Raw genomic sequence first — 20,176 nt, 5'->3', positions numbered from 1 at the left:
AACAAGTTCACGGTTCACATATTGCTGGAAGAAACACAAGCTGGAATCAAGATTGCCGGGAGAAATATCAATAACCTCAGATATGCAAATGACACCACCCTTATAGCAGAAAGTGAAGAGGAGCTAAAAAGCCTCTTGATGAAAGTGAAAGAGGAGAGTGAAAAAGTTGGCTTAAAGCTCAACATTCAGAAAACGAAGATCATGACATCCGGTCCCATCACTTCATGGGAAATAAATGGGGAAACAGTGGAAACAGTGTCAGACTTTATTTTTGGGGGCTCCAAAATCACTGCAGATGGTGATTGCAGCCATGAAATTAAAAGACACTTACTCCTTGGAAGAAAAGTTATGACCAACCTAGATAGTATATTCAAAAGCAGAGACATTACTTTGCCGACTAAGGTCCGTCTAGTCAAGGCTATGGTTTTTCCTGTGGTCATGTATGGATGTGAGAGTTGGACTGTGAAGAAGGCTGAGCACCGAAATATTGATGCTTTTGAACTGTGGTGTTGGAGAAGACTCTTGAGAGTCCGTTGGACTGCAAGGAGATCCAACCAGTCCGTTCTGAAGGAGATCAACCCGGGGATTTCTTTGGAAAGAATGATGCTAAAGCTGAAGCTCCAGTACTTTGGCCACCTCATGTGAAGAGTTGAGTCATTGGAAAAGACTCTGATGCTGGGAGGGATTGGGGGCAGGAGGAGAAGGGGACAACCGAGGATGAGATGGCTGGATAGCATCACTGACTCAATGGACGTGAGTCTGAGTGAGCTCCGGGAGTTGGTGATGGACAGGGAGGCCTGGCGTGCTGCGATTCATGGGGCCGCAAAGAGTCGGACACGACTGAGTGACTGAACTGAACTGAATGTAACAAGTGGAAACTCAAGATCTATCCAGTATAGATAAGTGGACTTCTTTTTAAGTTTTATAATTGCACCAAACATTCATTCCTCTTTAAATTTGATGATCTTTTCTGTTGATAATGATAGCAATACCATAATCATCAAGCTTGTGTATAAATACAATGTATTTAGAAGATATTTATGAGCTTAAACTCCCCTAAAATGTATTTATTTTAATATTCTGAATAATTAGTATGTTTAAATTTTTTTAAATTGCTCAGAATTGTCACACTATTCATTATTCATCAAGGGTTAAAGTGAGAATAGTATTAATCTTACCTTCAAGAAGAGAATCAAAATATGTTAATAAAATTGAACTTCACTGCTCATCTTTTTAAGCATTTTTGTGTGAATTGGGAAGAAACAGCAGAAGCTCCAAAGCATCAGAGTTACTAAATTTCTCCAGTTAGTAAAGCTGGGCAATTGACAGAGATTCAAAGAAGTGTTCATGAGATTGTTGAAGTGGGAGAAGAAATATCACATGACTTATGTCATAGATACGTGCTTAGTCGCTCAGTCGTGTCAAACTCTTTGCAACCCCATGGACTGTAGCCCACCAGGCTCCTCTGTCCATGGAGACTCTCCAGCAAAGAATAGTGGGGTGGGTTGTCATGTCCTGCTCCAGGAGATCTTCCCAACCCAGGGATCAAATACAGGTCTCCCGCGTTGTGGCTGGATTCTTTACTATCTGAGTCACCAGAGAAGCCCAAGGACGCTGAGTGGGTAGCCTTCTGCAGGGAACTTACCAACCCAGGAACTGAACTGGGGTCTCCTGCATCGCAGGCAGATTCTTTACCAGCTGAGCTACCCAGGAAGCCCTTTTTATCATAGATAATTCCAAAGCTATTTCTTTCTGAAATCAAAAAATCTAGAACCTACATACAAATAAAGGTCTTGTTATTAAGGATTTGAGATTCATTACATGTTTCCCTGTCATGCTATTTCTTCCTAAAGGCCAGAAAACATTGGGCATCATCAGCTAATTATTAGAAGCAAAGCAGAAAACATTATAGTATTTCTAGTTTTTAGTCTCAAGTATATGGAAATAAACAGCTTAAAGCAGGACTTCAAAAATCATTAGCAAATGACTTCTGTGAACACCTTGCATTCATCATCTTACTTAGGGTTGCAGTAGGCCTATGGAGTCCTTAGGGCACATGCCCCAATTCCTTCTTTTTTTTTTTTTTTTTTTTTTTAGTGTAAATACCATATGGAATGAAAGACTTGTATAAAACAACAGCTAGGAAACCAATGTTGAGCTAAATCCCATTTTCTCTAGTTCCTCCAGTTCTGATCCAGTGATTTATCTGTGATCTGAAATAGGATGATGCTATGTAATGTAACTGAGATCCATAAATTCTTGAATGGCATTTTCAGCAAATTCCAACTAAAAATGAGGCTTCTCCCTTTGAAATATTTCAGGTCAGTTTAGAAAAATTAGTACTGGGAAAATTAATACTCTTCATACTGTGAGAAACTGAGGTTTTTGATTAATCATCTGTGTACACAAAAATGTGTATTGGCATGATGCTTGTGGTACCACAATTAGAAGAATGAATAAAATTTGGCTTCTGAAACTTTTGGAATTAGTCTAAAGGGTGATATATGTGAGACATGTAAATTAAATTTTGAAAAGATTGGCAAATTCATGAGAATGTGGGTTGTCTCAATGTAATTCTCACAATAGTCAAATGAGGTAGGTTTTAATATTATCTCCATCTTATAAGGAGTGATATCAAGGCTTGGAGATATTAAATAAGTTTTCTAAAAGCACTGATAAACTTCACTAAGGCAAGATTTAAAAGATGTAATTAAACTTCTTGTTAAGAGAAACTAGAAGAAAGCTCTTATCCTCAAGTTTAATGTTAGAATAGCCAATTTTTCAGTATGACATTTGCCTTACACTTGCTCTTAAAAAAATAAATGGGAAGAGTAAACCATAGCTTTTGATTAAGCAGAGACCTACAATGATCCCATGTAAGAATATTCCTCCTTTCTAGCCATATATATATATATATATATATATATATATATATATAAGTATAAAGTCATCTGGAGCATCTGGCTCTGTGCTGGGCTCTATAAAAAACGTTCCAAACTGATGACATGTGAGTGATTCTCTTCCTCATCCTGCTGTGAGGTGTCACACCTCCTCTCCAGAGAGGATACGCTGTCAGGAACAACTGCTTCAACACTGGTATTTTTGTGGTAGATTTAAAACCAGCTGACCAGATCCCATATCCATTTACTGATAACTCATGGATTGTTCAGTAATTTCCAGATTGTTCTGGATGCTACCAGTGCTGGTCACATGTTTAAAGAGAAAAACAAAACAGGAACTGACCCAAGAAAAGGACTCATTTCCTCAGAACTTCTAGAAATATATTCATTCTATTGTTCGAAAATTGTTAAACAATTATATTCCACACTGCTAGACAGCTGTGGAGGAGAGTGCGGTATAGAAATTATGGCATCTGCAATCCAGTAAACCTTTCCCCAGGCATCTGCAATCTAGTAAAACAGAAAATTGCATCAAGAATCACAGCAGCTGTGTTAAGTGCCATAAGCCTGCTAGGGAGTTATGAGAATGTGGACCTACTAAAACTAGGAGGAGTTTGAGAGCTGGCTTCCCAAAGGAGCTAACTTTATGATTGTCATTAAGGATTGTACAAATTTTGATGGGAGGAGAGAAATGAGATGGTGGTTCCAGAAAGAGGAAAAGCTCAGAGGCATGAAAGCATGGCTTGTTTGAGAAGCACTAATTAGTTAAGCATGGCAATGCAGAGTGCTTTTCAGAAAACGATGAGAGATAAGTAGAAAAGAATTTTGAGTAAACCTAAACATTTTCCTCAGAATCATAGAGGCAAACATCTTTGGTTCAAATGACACTGGAGATCCCATGTTTCTGACCTTTCTTTCAAAAAAAAACCTTTTAAAATGTACTCAAATTTTCTTTGACTTCTAAAATAAAGGAATATAAAATAATTTTATTTTTCTTATAGTTTCTGAGGAAGACAAAGGATTTGGACCAATTTTTGAAGAACAACCAATCAATACCATTTATCCAGAGGAGTCACCGGAAGGAAAAGTTTCACTAAACTGTAGGGCACGAGCCAGCCCTTTTCCAGTTTACAAGTAACGTACCTCATTGCTCTTTTCAGAATGAAGTGTTGGACTAAGATTACAGATCAGCATCTATGATCCTGTACCTATAGAGAAAGTTATGGCCTAAAGCTTTCTACAAAATCTAGGGTCATTATCAAAAATATTGTCTTACAGCTAATTTTTAAACAGTTGTTTAATACTGAAATAGTTTCTTAAACATATGCATATAATTCACTTCCTATTTCCTGCACAGAGAATGCCAGTACCATTTAGCATTATCACTTAAAATTTGGCTAATGGAGATCATGCTATTAAGTAAGAAAATGGTTACCTGAAAAATACGCAGAATTTAAATATATGCACTTGAGGATAAACTGTTTTTGTATTTATTGGCCTGCTGCTGCTAAGTCATTTCAGTTGTGTCCGAGTCTGTGTGACCCCTAGATGGCAGCCCACCAGGCTCCTCTGTCCCTGGGATTCTCCAGGCAAGAATACTGGAGTGGGTTGCCATTTCCTACTTCAATGCATGCATGCATGCTAAGTCACTTTAGTCATGTCCAGCTCTGTGCGACCTCATGGACAGCAGCCCACCAGGCTCCTCTGTCCACAGGATTCTCTAGGCAAGAACACTGGAGTGGGTTGCCATTTCCTTCTCCATGTATTGGCCTGGATAACTCATATATACAGATGACAGATAATAGTCTATATTAACCACATTTACAGAGCATATTACATAGATAATTCTAGAAAACACCATTTTTCAGTAGTTTCAAATCTATATTCCAGACAACAAAACAAATTTTTTAAATGACTCTACCTATCAGACAATCTATATATCTCTTCATGTTTTTTCTGGAGTACCTATTTAACACTATCAAAAGTAAATTTATAAAAAGTAACCATCAGTTTTCATGCTTTAGGGTGTTCAGAAAAATATACTAACAGTTTCTAGTCTGATATAACGAATAAGATTTTAAAATTAACCAAATGCCAATGGCTTTTGGTTCCATGAAAATAAAGCAAGTGATTGACAGGGAAATTGGGGCTCTTGTGTGTTCATATCACCTGAGTTAATTGAAGGTTGTCATTCAACGAAGTTGATTTTAGTAGATTTTTCTTTTCATGGATAGAAAAACAACTTTTCATTGCTATTAAAAATTTATTATCATGAAGAATACACATTCCTTTCATTTCATTATACTTGAACTCATTTCCTAGTACCTTTAACTATAATTGCAAAATTTTACATAAAATAAAATATAAATTTATATGCAAAATCACCATCTTGGAGTGCAGTATAAGTGGATATTTTATAAATTATATAAATAACATATTTGTTCCAAAAATATTTGATGGGCTAGATTTATTTCTACCCTTAAGTCATTCAGGATGGGAGTTTACATAAACTTGGACTTGGCATAGTATAACTAATGACAGGCTCTAGAGAAGTACAGAATTTTACATCAAGTACAGAATTTTATAGGAAAGGAAGCTGTGAGCTATATAAGTAAATTGACTTGCTCCAGAACTAGTAAATCACACCTGTAAGACTGAAACACAGGTTTTATGACTTTCAATGACTTTCAAGGAAACATATAATTTTTTTTCATTATTCATCTATCTAGACGGGTTGATAGTATCTGAAAAGCTATTTTCAGTGATGGTTATTCTGTGATTCTCTTTCCTTGATGTTCATACACATGGAACCTAAGCAAATCAGCCTCCAGGCTCCCATCGAGAATAAAAGAACAGAAAGAGGTTATTCTCAGATAGTGTTCTAAGACCGTGCGCTTCTCTTTGCTGCCCCACTGCCACCAAAGAGACTGTAAGAAGCAAAATTTTACATCACTAAAATTGTGTACATATTAACAACCGCTTACATCTGCCTCCCCAAAGTCCCATTTAGTTTTCTTACCACAATTTAAAAAATAACAATAAGAAGCAAAACTTTGCTTGGCAAACATATCACCAACTTCCTCCCACAGACTACATAAGCATTTAAGTCCCCAGGGCAAGTATGCCCTTATTATCTACACAGTAATATAGAAAACTGATGGGAGGAAGTAGATGTCTAATTGTTGTGAAGATGGTCTGCATTTGACATCAAAGTAAAAAAAAATTATTCAGCTCATGATGTAGCTTGTCTGACAAAATAACACTTGCCATAATGAAAATTTACTTAATATTCAAGGAAAGCCTTACTAACCTTGGTAATCATGCAGTTTGTCATTCACATAGTACTTTGATATTTATGGTATGTTCTGTGATAATTTGTTATTCATGGCAACATCATGAAAGTTAAAACAGGGAACTTTTTTACTTATCAGTCTTGAGACTTTCACTATCTTGCCCTGTCTCCCACAGTAACAAGAACTCTAATAAAAATTGTATTTAAGACTGTGTGAAAGGGATTATAACAATGGTGAATATTCTGAAAAATCAACTAGATGAGTGAACTTACCTAATCACAGCAAAATTTAATCATTATATGACATCAAGAGCAGAATCAGACCCACTGGGAAGAAGTTAAATCAAGAAATATAAATTTGGAGTGAATATAATGAGGAGGAATTTATATTGATATCCTATATTTTGATATAACTAGTGCTTCATAAGGGAAACCACTGCCTTGGCAAATGCTAAGTGACTCGACATTGGATGGTTCAGGCAGGGACAATATTGCCATCAGCTAGGATGAAGGGGATGATTTATTCATAGGGCTGATATTTGGTAGGTGTTGAAAAGCAAAGCACGATTTTCTGTGTTTGCTTTTAAATTACTTCCCAACCTGTAAAAAGTAAAACTAAAAATGTTCCAGTAATTTGGTTTATTAAAAATATTATAAAATTATTAGGCCTTTCTGGCAAGATGCTAACCCTAATCAGAATTCTGCAGCCAGGAGGTGAGTGATGGGGCCACAGCCCACTGGTTGACATAGCTCTTGTTTTAGAACACTGCAGAAGACATGAAACTTTAACCCTAGAAGAGAATGATTATAAAATAATGTAGGGGGTCAGATTAATTGAAAACTATTTTATATATGCAATCCTCTCATCATCTCACCATGAAGGTTTCCTGATTCTAGTTAGTTTAGATTCTAGACTCCTGTTTCTAGTTAGTTTATTCACCATCACCATCAATATACCTGCAATAATGTATCTGTGGCCTGATACCAAGACCCAATTGACTTTAGCCATTTTCAAATGGTGTGATCGGCCTCTAGTGGTCAGAATATGACATTAACTGAGTAAAACCCTGATTTCTATTGGTTTGTTTTACTCAAAATGAAATTTTATTCAAAAATGACTTTGATATTGATATCTTATATTTTGATATCTTATACTTTGGTATCTTGTATTGATATCATATTTTATTTCTACTAGAGTAATATTTTAAATATTTATATAACATTTATTTATTCTTGAATCTGACTACTGCATAAATGGTTATCATTTATGATCCATGTATATCTGCTAAGAAACCAGTTGAATTTTGCTACATAAATATTTATTTATGAGACATTCATGCTAAAAAAGGAAATATCTCATATACTTGAACATTTACCTTTCTGTGCCTGAGCTAAATTATAAATCATGAGCCCAGAGACATGGAATTATAGAATATGAAGAAGTACCACTCTGAGTCAACTATTTAATCATCTTCTCTCATATGGAGCTGTACTCATATTATTTTAGAACAATGTTATCCCAGGATACTGATTTCAGTCCTGTTGACATTTGATATGACATTTACTTATTTTTTCATAGATGGAGAATGAATAATGGGGATATTGATCTGACAAGTGATCGGTACAGTATGGTAGGAGGAAACCTTGTTATCAACAATCCGGACAAACAGAAAGATGCTGGAATATATTACTGTCTGGCATCAAATAACTATGGGATGGTCAGAAGCACTGAAGCAACCCTGAGTTTTGGATGTAAGTAATTGTGACTTTAAAATGGGTATGTGCATTTAGGTAAAGAAAATTTTAGACATTATCAGAAGAATTAAGCAAAAAAAGGAGAAATCCAGGAGAAAGAAAAGTGAGAGAAAGACTTATAGATGAGGTGGGTTTTACAAGATTAGTGGGCCTTAATTGTGTGGAGAAGAAAAACAATTCCAAGAGAGCAAAGTGTTATGAGGAATATTATGAATGTACTTAAAGTAGTGAAAAATAACACTGGAAAATAAACTAAGGTCATGTTCAGAAAGATCTTGAATAAGTTTCTAAAAATTACTCTCAATGGAAATGCTAAGCTTTGGATTCTCACTGGGGATGATATTGTTCCCAAGCTAGTGAAAATCAGTTCTTGGAGGGAGGGAACCATTTTATATATTACAACATAATGGTTTTATTCCTTAGTATTTAAATTTTCTTGTTAGTAATGAATTGAATGTTAACTGATTTAAGTTTAAATTAAATAAAACTTCTCCTTTCAGGGACAATAATAATGAAAATACTCTGAGAAACATTGTGCTAAACTAAAAGTTAGAGGTTATCATGAAATAAAAATGTGTATTGGGAGAAGAGTTAGACTAGATGTTCTCCATACATGATTTTATAAGTCACCATTTAAATATTTTGCAAAGTGAATTATAGGATGAAAGTGACATTTTTAAACGGACCCAAGTGGTACTGATTACCAGAAGGGAGTGAGACAAAATCAGCAAGTGCAGCCAGATTAAATTCACGTGGTGACAGTGAGAGTGTAAATGATAAACTCCATCCTTGAAGAAATAAGCAGCAGATTCACTGAAAGAAAAAGACCTTGCATATTTCCTTAAGGGAAGTCTAGTCAAAGGGCAGAAACATTTTGCTCTCTTTAAAATGGAATGGGAGCAATTAAGACCAATTTCAAGGATAAAAGGAAGCACTTCAATGGTCTCTTCACATTTAGAGGAGACATTGTTATCCACAGTGAGACAGACTCCAACTAAGTTTTAGAATATGAATAGCATTCCAGGGAGACATCAGGACAGGAAAAGTAGATTTGAAGGGTTCTTTGCAAAAAGGTAATTATTGGAATGATAATTTTTCAGAGATGTAAACATATTAAGAGAATTAAAAACTAGATTTCATAATTTGAGTACTGATCATAGCATATTAAAAAGCAGAAACATTACTTTGCTGACAAAGGTCCATTTAGTCAGAGCTATGGTCCATTCTGAAGGAGATCAGCCCTGGGATTTCTTTGGAAGGAATGATGCTAAAGCTGAAACTCCAGTACTTTGGCCACCTCATGCGAAGAGTTGACTCTTTGGAAAAGACTCTGATGCTGGGAGGAATTGGGGGCAGGAGAAGGGGACGACAGAGGATGAGATGGCTGGATGTGAGTCTGAGTGAACTCCGGGAGTTGGTGATGGACAGGGAGGCCTGGCGTGCTGCAATTCATGGTGTCACAAAGAGTCGGACACGACTGAGCAACTGAACTGAACTGAACTGATGGCCTTTCTAGTAGTCATGTGAGAGCTGGACCCGTAAAGAAGGCTGAGTGCCGAAGAATTGATGTTTTCAAATTGTGGTGCTGGGGAAGACTCTTGAGTGTCCCTTGGACTGCAAGGAGATCAAACAGTCAACCCTAAAGTAAATGAACCCTGAATATTCATTAGAAGGACTGATCCTGAAGCTGAGGCTCCAATCCTTTGGCCACCTGATGTGAAGAGCCAACTCACTGGAAAGAACACTGATGCTGAGAAAGATTAAGGGAAAGAGGAGAAGGGGCCTACAGAGGATGAGAAGGTCAAATGGCATCACCAACTCAATGGATATAAGTTTGAGCAAAGTCTGGGAGATAGTGGAGGACAGGGAAGCCTGGTGTGCTACAGTCCATGGGGTCACGGAGTCGAACATGACTTAGTGGCCAAACATCAACTGATCACACATAAGGAACTGGAGATGAGACAAGACTGAAACAGGATGAGAACCAGTAACACAAATGAAGAATCAGATAGTAGACTGTCAAAGAAACCAAGCAAAGTGTGAGTTTCAGATACACAAAACACAGTGAAGGAAATAAAAACTGAGGAAAGTCCAGAATTTGAAAAAGAGCAAGATTATTGACCTTCACGTTCCTCAGCGAGGATTCTGCCCTTCATCCTTACTCCTTCTCCCCACTGGAGTCCTCTCTCAGACTTTCTCTGGTAAAGCCCTGGATTTGTCTGTGCACATTGTGTTTCCAGATACTCTTACAGAGAGTCTTCCTAAATCTGAAGCAAAGTTTAGAAAATGCACAGTCTTCCGGGTTGTCACAACAGTTATACAGATGCTGCCCATGTCCATATTCTGTAATGTGTGCACATTCCAGTGTCTGAAAAGGCTGGAATAAGCTTTTGATAAGCTTCACCAAACCAACAGAGAAATATTGTATATAAAAGTGAATTAGCAGCTGAAAAAGAAACTTTAATGAGTATCAATTTTTCCATTGCCCGGAGGATGAATGTTTTCCTTCTTGCTTTCATGACTAGATCTTGATCCTTTCCCACCCGAGGAACGTCCTGAGGTCAGAGTGAAAGAAGGGAAAGGAATGGTGCTGCTCTGTGACCCTCCATACCATTTCCCAGGTAAACTTAGCTCTTCTATGATTATAAGCATCTAGGAAATGAAGTGGGAACATTTTATTTCTTAATGATATTGGAGCATTTATAATTAAGACTCAATATTTGTATAACCTTCTAATACATCACTTACTAGAGCTTATAGATGCTTGCTTTTTTAATTCTTTAAACAGTTGTCCCTAATTCCAAAGGTCTATGATCATTTCAGGTTATAAAATGACATGCATGTTGGATTATGTTCCTATTAAAGTCTTGTTACACTGGAGAAAATATGGTAGATTTTCTACAAATAATTCCTGCAATAGAACAGTACCAAGGAGGAATAATCATTTTATTAATAATTTGGCATCTAAAATATACTGCTGTTTTTGCTGCTAAGTCGCTTCAGTTGTGTCCAACTCTGTGTGACCCCATAGACGGCAGCCCACCAGGCTCCCCTGTCCCTGGGACTCTCCAGGCAAGAATACTGGAGTGGGTTGCCATTTCCTCCTCCAATGCATGAAACTGAAAAGTGAAAGTGAATTCGCTCAGTCGTGTCTGACTCTTAGGGATCCATGGACTGCAGCCAAATATACTATGAACTGTAATTAAACACCAGAAAGAAAGAGACATAATAAATTATTAATCTCTTTAGGAGTTCTAATCCACAAACAAAATGTGAGTTCCAAATACATATAGTAAAGAAAATAAAAGCTGAGGAAAATCCAGAATTGGACACAGAGCAAAATTGTTGACCTTCACGTTCCTCAGCGAGGATTCTGCCCTTCATCCTTACTCCTTCTCCCCACTGGAGTGCTCCCTCAGACTTCCTCTGGTAAAGCCCTGGGTTTGTCTGTGCACATTGTATTTCCAGATACTCGTATAAAGAGTCTTCCTAAATCTGAAGCAAAGTTTAAGAAATGTGCAATCTTCAGAGTTGTCACAACAGGTACACAGGTGCTGCCAATGTATCTCTGTACACAAGAAAGGGGCTAAACTGAAGTTCATCTGTTACAAGATTCAGCTTTGGAATACATGTTTTCAGTAATTTGATATGGCTAAAATGAAAGCTACAAAACCATTGATTAAAAGATGAACACTGCATATATAATATCTTCATTCATTTCATTTATCAAACATCTTCCTCAAACAATATATTTATACCACTTTTCTCTCATAAAAAAGCATTCTGGGTTCTTATAGTTTTAATCTTATGTCATAAAGTTGTCTCTAAATATCTCTATGTAGAATGATTCATAACAGACTATTATAAATCTGAAATATATTAATATGGAATATACATACATATACATATATGCTATTCTGATTGTGTATAGATAATAGACTGTTTATAATCAAATGTTGGTCATTTTTTCCTTATAACTGTGGGAGAAAAAGAATTAGTTGATATACATAGGAGACTCAGTAGACATGAATCTGAGCAAACTCCGGGAGACAATGGAGGACAGACGAGCCTGGCATGCTGTAGTCCATGAGGTCGCAAAGAGTCTGACATGACTTAGTGGCTGAGCAACAACAAAAGGAGAAATTTATGAATTCAAATGTTGTAAAAAAATTTTCAATGAAGGAGTGGTTTTTTTTTTTTTTAAGAACTGACAAAATTATGAAAAAATCCCCTCATATTCATAGTGTTTCCCGCAAACCATTGGCATCTGCTTTGAGTGAGATTTTCATTAAAGGGCATTGAGCAGAAGAATCACAGGACATCACTTAAGTTATAGAAAGACAAAACTGGTTACTGTTCTAAGAAAAGACTCAGCAGAGTATAAAAGTGAAACCAGGAGTTCAGTTAAAGGTATTGCCATCATGTAGGCCATGAATGATGGACCAGAGCAGGGGAACTGGAGGTAGGAAGAAGTCGTTAAATTCAAGATATAGTTTGCAGGAAGAGGTAAGAGTATAGGCTGGCAGACTTTGTGTGTGAGGAATAAGAGAAACCCAGGAGTCAAGATGACATCAGAGTATTTGTCAGGAGCTCTGGAGAGGACGGAGTTGTCTGGAAGAACAGGTGTGGATGTAAGAGTGAGGTACCTAATTTAAAATTCCAAAAAGAGTTGTTCAGTTGGCAGTTCTATGAATGTGGAACCCAGGGGCAACATCTGAGGTAGGAGTATCAGTTTGTGATACAGCATTATACAAATTGTTTTCAAAGTCATAGGACTGCATATCATTACCTAGGGAAGTAGTATAGATAGATATAGGGGGAATGGTTCAAGGAACACAAACTATGGGATTTTCCTGAGATGAGTCTTGTTTTCAAGCCTCTGGTGGCATCTTTACAACTTTGTTGACTGAAGAATTTCATGGACCAAGACTAAGGTTGCTAGAAGCTTCAAATCATTAAGCCAAATGAGTGTATTAGCTCTTCATTCTGATAAAGATACAAATGTTTATATGGGTAGGGGCAGGACTGGGAGGTCTTTTAAATAAGCCAAAGAAACATCATTAATCACAGAATAGAACCTGAACAACTCTTCATCTCCACTTGTGTTCTTAGTGGATTATGACCTCTTTGAACATTAGACATGACACCTTCAAATATAAGAATGGACATATGCTTCAAGACCATAGTGTGTATGTATGTGTGTACTATTTTACCATTTCCATGTCATAAATCTATCTTTCCACTATATGCAGTTAAGGTTTTATATATTGCAGCTAATATTTCATGGAGTTGAAGGTATAAATGAACCGACCAGGTTTGGATTCTGAAACTCAAAGAACATTATATATGCAACTATTTATAGCAGTCAAATCTTGTTGGCTCTATTTGGTGATCTGATAACCTAAAATTTACTCCTTACTAAGTCAAGTTAACTTAGCCATAACTACATCTCAGTTTACTTGTTTAAAATTTAAGAGTAATAATTCTTGTGCCACCTACTCCACAGACCTTGTTATGAGATTCAAATTTAATGTTTTTAAATTATAAAATGGATATTTAATCTAAAAGGACTATTATTAAAGTAAATAAAATGTATTTAATGCATTTAATATTATATTTTGAATCATCATTAAAACAAATAAAGTATATCTCACTTCACTAAGGATTTTTTTATTCATGACTATTGAATTCACCTCTGATTTATGCACAGGAAAAAGATCTAGGGGACAATCTCATCATTTATAATCACTACTTTTTTCTATGGATTTGGGTGTTCTACAATTTCTTGCAAAGAGGAAACTCTTATTTGAACCAGTTTGTTTATTTATTAGGGATACCTATATATAACTATATCAATAAAAATGTTGATTCAATTTTATAACAACACTTGATATGCAACAGATTGCCTAGTGCCTAGCACAGGATATGTGTCCAACAAATATTTGAGGAATGAGAAAGTAAAAGAGTAAATAAATGTGTTCATTAAATTGATAGATACATATTGATTATAATTTTAACAAAAGATAAATTTCCTGTTTAGATCTTGTTTTATTAAATAGAAGCATTAATTCATTAATGTGTAAAACTTTCTAAACCCCTGGGTCCTCAGAAAATGGAAAAATGATTCTTTGATTCCAAGTAATTTTGAGAACCATCAGAAACTGAGTTACACATCTCACAAAATAGAAATCATATATGTGCATATTTGGTAAGAGAATAAAACAAGGCCCATCATATGAAGAGTGAGTACTATTGAGAAAATATAGAATATCTAATAATAGACATGGTGTGGATTTTTAAATAAATAATAAAGTGGGAATACTCTTAAGAGAAAAAACTCATTAAATGTTAAATATGATATTGAATGAATCTCAATAGACTAGAAAGGTAAGCATAAAAATAGACAAGCATGCTAGACCATAGTAGGGAATATATGAGTCCACAGTATAACGTGGTATAAATTTCTTTCTAAAAGAATTTAATATATAGGTTACTATAGGTGTCAAAGAAAAGTTAGAAGCTATTGTGATTTTATTGGTATAGGTAAATTCTGTTCTAATGAGGTTAATTAACAACAAGAACAACAACAAAAAGTACAAACATCTTCAAAAAAGTTTGTAGACAGAGCACTTAAGTACTTGAAATATATTTCAAGGAGAAATGTAAAATTATTTATCAAGCTTGGGTAAGTGGTATATTTCAAAGTAATACAATGAAACTGATCAAATGCACTATAATTGGCCAAAACAAATCCCCCCTGTAATATGGTCCAGACTCTCTTGAGGCAACGAAAAAAATCCCAGACACCTATCAATAAAAGCAATGTTTTTGAAACAGTCCTGGTATTTACTCTTCCTAAAAAATAATTTTATAATAATTTATTATTTAAGCCAGACAGCAAGGCTATGAGGAAAATAGCTGCTGACTTCTTCAGAGATGGTTAATTTTACCATTTGCAGGGAGTAAGGGAAGACAGATAATCCACTGAATGCCTGTGAGAACTGGGTCAGAGTTTGGCTCTTGATTACCTAAATTAAGCTTCATTCTTAAGTCTGATCAGCAGGCCAGCAACCACACCAATTGTGGAACAGTTTCGGTAGTTCCGGGGTGGAAAAGGAAGTTAGAAGATCAGTTCTGCCTTCCTATTGCTAAATGAGAGTCCCTTGGACTGCAAGGAGATCAAACCAGTCAATCCTAAGGGAAATCAGTCCTGAATATTCATTGAAAGGACTAATGCTGAAGATGAGGCTCCAACACTTTGGCCACCAAAGAACTGACTCATTGGAAAAGACCCTGATGCTGGAAAAGATTGAAGGCAGGAGGAGAAGGGGATAACAGAGGATGAGATGGTTGGATGGCATCACCGACTTGATGGACATGAGTTTGAGTAAGCTCCGGGTGGTGGTGATGGACAGGGAAGCCTGGCGTGCTGCAGTCCATGGGGTCACAAAAAGTAAGACATGACTGAGAGACTGAGCTGAACTGATTGCTGTACATCCTTGGGCGAGTCAACCTAGCTAAACCTCTGTGTCCTTGTTTTAAAATGACAACAGTGATCTCTAGCTTTGATTTAGTGAGAAAAGATAGCCTCCAACATATTGCAAGTATTCTTTTGTCCAAGTAGATGGCTTATCAGTAGACAAAAATCTATTAAATAAATTTATATTATCAATATTACAAGTCCCACAAGGGCAACGACCAAATTTGTCTTGTTTAGTGGCACATAGAAGTGGCACCCCACTCCAGTACTCTTGCCTGGAAAATCCCATGGAAGGAGGAGCCTGGTAGGCTGCAGTCCATGAGGTCGCGAAGAATCAGACACAACTGAATGGCTTCACTTTGACTTTTCATTTTCACGCGTTGGAGAAGGAAATGGCAACCCACTCCAGTGTTCTTGCCTAGAGAATCCCAGGGATGGGGGAACCTGGTGGGCTGCCATCTACGGGGTCGCACAGAGTCAGACATGACTGAAGCGACTTAGCAGCAGCAGAAGATAACTCAGTAAACTGAAGGGGAGGCCCAATTTTGATCCATTGGTCAGGAAGATCCATGGAAAAATGGGATGGCTACCCACTCCCCTATTCTTACCTGGAGAACCCATGGACAGAAGAGCCTGAAAGGCTACAGGCCATGGGGTTGCAAAGAGTTGGACACACTGAGCAACTAACACTTTCACATTGAATATTTAGGAAAATACCCAGTGGGCCTTAAATCAGCCAGACCAATTATTCTGTAGTACAAGATTTATGTTTTTACCAACATCATGGCAATAACTTCTCTGACCCAACTTTTCTCCCTTTAAGATTCAAAGAGTAAAACATTATCCTGTTCCTCTTCTCTAATGAGTGGTACACAGAAAAATTTCTTAGAATTTAGAGAAACTGAGTAATATGGTAGTTAAAATAGCCTGACCAAAGTCATATTAATATTTAGTCTAGAATTAAAAATACAGGTCTCCACATTGACATAACTATAGAGTACTCAGAATATTCTGAATTAGTTTTGTGTGTGATATCTTGAAATATTGTATCGCTAAGAAAATTCTTCTGTAAGGAAATCTATACTTTCCTGACTCTTTCTGATTTTTTTGGCATTTGTGTCCAGAAATCATTACAAAAATATTAATTTTCTTTTTAAGTGAGAATACAAAAATTATTTCAACACTAGACTAACTCACATCTGTTAAATATACTGTAAATATTATTTTGATTCACAGTCTGTTAAAATATATGATAAATGTTATTTCTAAATACTATAAACATAGAATTATTTGTTTCCCAATTCCGAAAACCTGATTTCAGCAATTTAAGCAGCCTCCAAAGTTTCTGCTTATTTTGTTTCTTCTGTGGTTTTTACCTGACCTTCTTAAATCAGCATAAGGATAACAATTAATATTAATAGAATCATTCACTTCATGGCAAATAGATGGGGAAACAGTGGAAACAGTAAAAGACTTCATTTTCTTGGGCTCCAAAAATCACTGCAGAGGGTGACTGCAGCCATGAAATTTTAAAAATGCTTGCTCCTTGGAGAAAAAGTTATGACAAACCTAATCAGCATATTAAAAAGCAGAGACATTTCTTTGCCAACAAAGGTCCATATAGTCAAAGCTATGATTTATCCAGTAGTCATGTATGGATGTGAGGGTTGGACCATAAAGAAGGGTAAGCACTGAAGAACTGATGCTTTTGAACTGTGGTGTTGGGGATGACTTTTGAGAATCACTTGGACAGAAAGGAGATCAAACCAGTCAATCCTAAAAGAAATCAACCCTGAATATTCATTAGAAGGACAGATGCTGAAGCTGAAGTCTCTTTGGCCACCTGATGCAAAGAGGCAACTCATTGGAAAAGATCCTGATGCTGGGAAAGATTGAAGGCAAGAGGAGAAGGGGACAACAGAGGATGAGATGGTTGGATGGCATCACCGACTCAATGGGCTTGAGTTTGAGCAAGCTCTAGGAGATGTTGAAGGACAGGGAAGCCTGGCATCCTGCAGTCCAGCCACAAAGATTTGGACATGACTAAGCAACAGCAACAAGAATCATTCACAGATACAAAGGTCTAGAAAGATGTATACTAACAACAAGAATGCTGAGTTGGAGAAATATGGTGATTTCATTTTCTTTCATACTTAACTTTGTATTTTTATTTTTTGAAAACAAAAAATAAACTTCTGTAATTAAAAAGTTCAGATAAAAAAATAAAAAGTTCAGATGGAAAAACAGAATAATCATCTTCATTCACTTTTATGAGACTGTATCTTGCTGGAGAAAATTATATAGCTAATTTAAGTGAAATCCCCTGGACTATTATTTTCAATCATACTGGATGTATATAGTATGCAATTCTTTTAGTTTTTCATATTCAGCTCTTTTTCACGCTCCATTTAGCAGCGTTTCCAGTCGATCACCTTGAGTTCCATAAAGCAAAATGGTGTCAGGTCATGATTATTTCATTTTTAAAATATCTTGATTTTCCACCATCTTGCATCTAAATCTTTTCTAACTTGAACTAAGAGATCTTTTTCTGAGGGTACCTTTTTTTTTAATTCCCCTGAGGGTTTTTTTTCCCTCTGTCACTATCTCCCTAGTGACAGTTGTCTTCACATGGTTATAATGTTTTAAAGGGGATTAGGATTTTGAGACTAGAAGTATGTATCACCCAGAGTTCCTTCTCATACATTACTGCTGTGCATGACTACTGGATTGCCATCCCTCAAAACATAAAGGGGAGATCCGAATGGAAAACCAGGAAAAGCAGCAATTTAATGAGGAAATTCAACTTTTGCCCTAACCAGCCAGTATGCTTAGCCAAAGGAATTTACAACAGTTAAAAGTTACCATATGATCTGCTTCCTAATATTTAAGAAAACAAGTAAAATGCCTTTTTTCCTTTTCTGTAGCTTTTACTTTTTAATGTGGCCGGTATAGGCTGCATAAACTCATTTCTAAATCTGTCATGTACAATAGGAGAATAGAAAGATATAAAGCCACAGTACAGTTGATTTTATCTTTTAAATACAATAGAGAAGATGGAATTTGAAACTATTAGACCTGGATTCAAAATCCTAATTCTACTTAGTCATGAAATTCTAAGCAAGTCATTTAAAGTGAGTTGCATTTAGCCCATAATTAATTAAAAGAATATTAGTAATTCATGAATAATTAAGAAACAGATATTATTGCTTAGCATCACTTTATATTCAAACTACAGTAGCTTTTAGAAAATTTGTGCTGTTTATCTTGGCCTACTTCCAACATTTGTTCTACAAAAGCCTAGATTAGATTATGTGCTAGTTTATTTCTAGAAAACAAGACTTTTCCTTTTGGAGAAGAGCTAAAAACTGAGTCAATAATATTTAAAAAGCCTAGATTAGGTTATGGACTAGCTTACTACCAGAAAACAAAATCTTTGCTTTTGAAGAGAGTTTAGTACTTAGTCAACAATATTTTCTTCTAGATGATCTTAGCTACCGCTGGCTTCTAAATGAATTTCCTGTATTTATCACAATGGATAAACGAAGATTTGTGTCTCAGACAAATGGCAATCTCTACATTGCTAATGTTGAGGCATCTGACAAAGGCAACTATTCTTGCTTTGTATCCAGTCCCTCGATTACAAAGAGTGTGTTCAGCAAATTTATCCCGCTCATTCCACTACCTGAACGTAAGTATGTTTGTTCCTCTGTTTCTGTAAGGTTCTCTGCTCATGACATACTTATAATAATGAAAAGAAATATCCAGTGGGCAAACCAGCTGACTGCTTCACCAGGACAAATAGAGGACATATACTTTGAAAGTCTTGATTTTTCCTTAGATTTTCACCTAGAGAAGAATTACATCATAAAGTGTCCTAAGGTGGTTGAGTTTGGATTGGTTGCCTCCAGTTCAGTGAGTGTATAGAAACCCAATTGGTTTACTAGCAAAATGCCAATATATTGGTTATAAATGGGAATCACCACCATCTTTTTTTTGTTTTTTGGTCAGTCCTACTTCTTAGTCAATTCATGAAAGTGAATGAATGATTATATCAAAACAAGCTGCAGTGATTACAGAATTAGGGTGAAAGGAAAGGCAGTCAGATCATTTTTTATTTTTAAGGAATTATTTACATGAAGCAAATATGTATATAAATTGCCTTTCTTTTGTAAGTAGTGTAGGGTATGACTACTGTGGTACCGTATTGAATGACAGTTAAGAGTTAACACACTCTGAACTGGCCTTTCTTCAGGCTTCAGTTGAATGAACTGCATTTCATTTTTTAATGGACCTCTTCCTGTGAAAATCAGAATACAGTGCTTTCTTACTTCAGGTTATTTTTATCTCAGTCCTGGTGCAACACTCATATCACTCAATTCAAGCTTCTGAGGAAATGCTGGTTCTGTTGTTGACGGACTTAAGTTTCGGTCTTACCTGTAAGTTTTGTATAATAATGGTGGCAAGTCTATCATATCACAGACATTCTATTTTATTATTATTCTCAAGATAGCAGTCATATGATTAGTATTCAATAAACATCTTCTTATTATCTGGCTTTTTTTTCCCCTCTCAAATCTTAGGAAATACTCTCACGACTACCTCACGGAGTGAAAAGGAACCATCATGTGAAAACTTCCTGCATTTTCTTCCCTCAAAATTCAGTGCTTCTTACCTTCTTTCTCAGTGGAAAAAGTGTTTTTCCTGCTGCTCAAGCTAATTGCTCCAGCTGCTCTGATTTACATTCCATTT

The 20,176-nt window shown here is 36.1% G+C and overlaps 1 protein-coding gene across 1 annotated transcript in view; it reads left to right on the top strand.

Moving 5' to 3' along the window:
* Positions 1 to 20,176, top strand: part of CNTN1 (contactin 1) — a 174,812-nt gene that overhangs the window by 15,017 nt on the left and 139,619 nt on the right. Inside the window, exons 3-6 of the mRNA XM_052640564.1 lie at positions 3,902 to 4,034; positions 7,772 to 7,944; positions 10,473 to 10,568; positions 18,909 to 19,115. Of these exons, the coding sequence (XP_052496524.1) occupies positions 3,902 to 4,034; positions 7,772 to 7,944; positions 10,473 to 10,568; positions 18,909 to 19,115 (609 nt within the window). The remainder of the gene's footprint in view (positions 1 to 3,901; positions 4,035 to 7,771; positions 7,945 to 10,472; positions 10,569 to 18,908; positions 19,116 to 20,176) is intronic.

This window comes from Budorcas taxicolor, chromosome 5 (assembly GCF_023091745.1).
Source record: "Budorcas taxicolor isolate Tak-1 chromosome 5, Takin1.1, whole genome shotgun sequence".
In the NCBI taxonomy this organism is placed as follows: Eukaryota; Metazoa; Chordata; class Mammalia; order Artiodactyla; family Bovidae; genus Budorcas; species Budorcas taxicolor.
The sequence above is the reverse complement of the archived record's forward strand: the minus strand, read 5'-3'. Positions and strand labels throughout refer to the sequence as shown.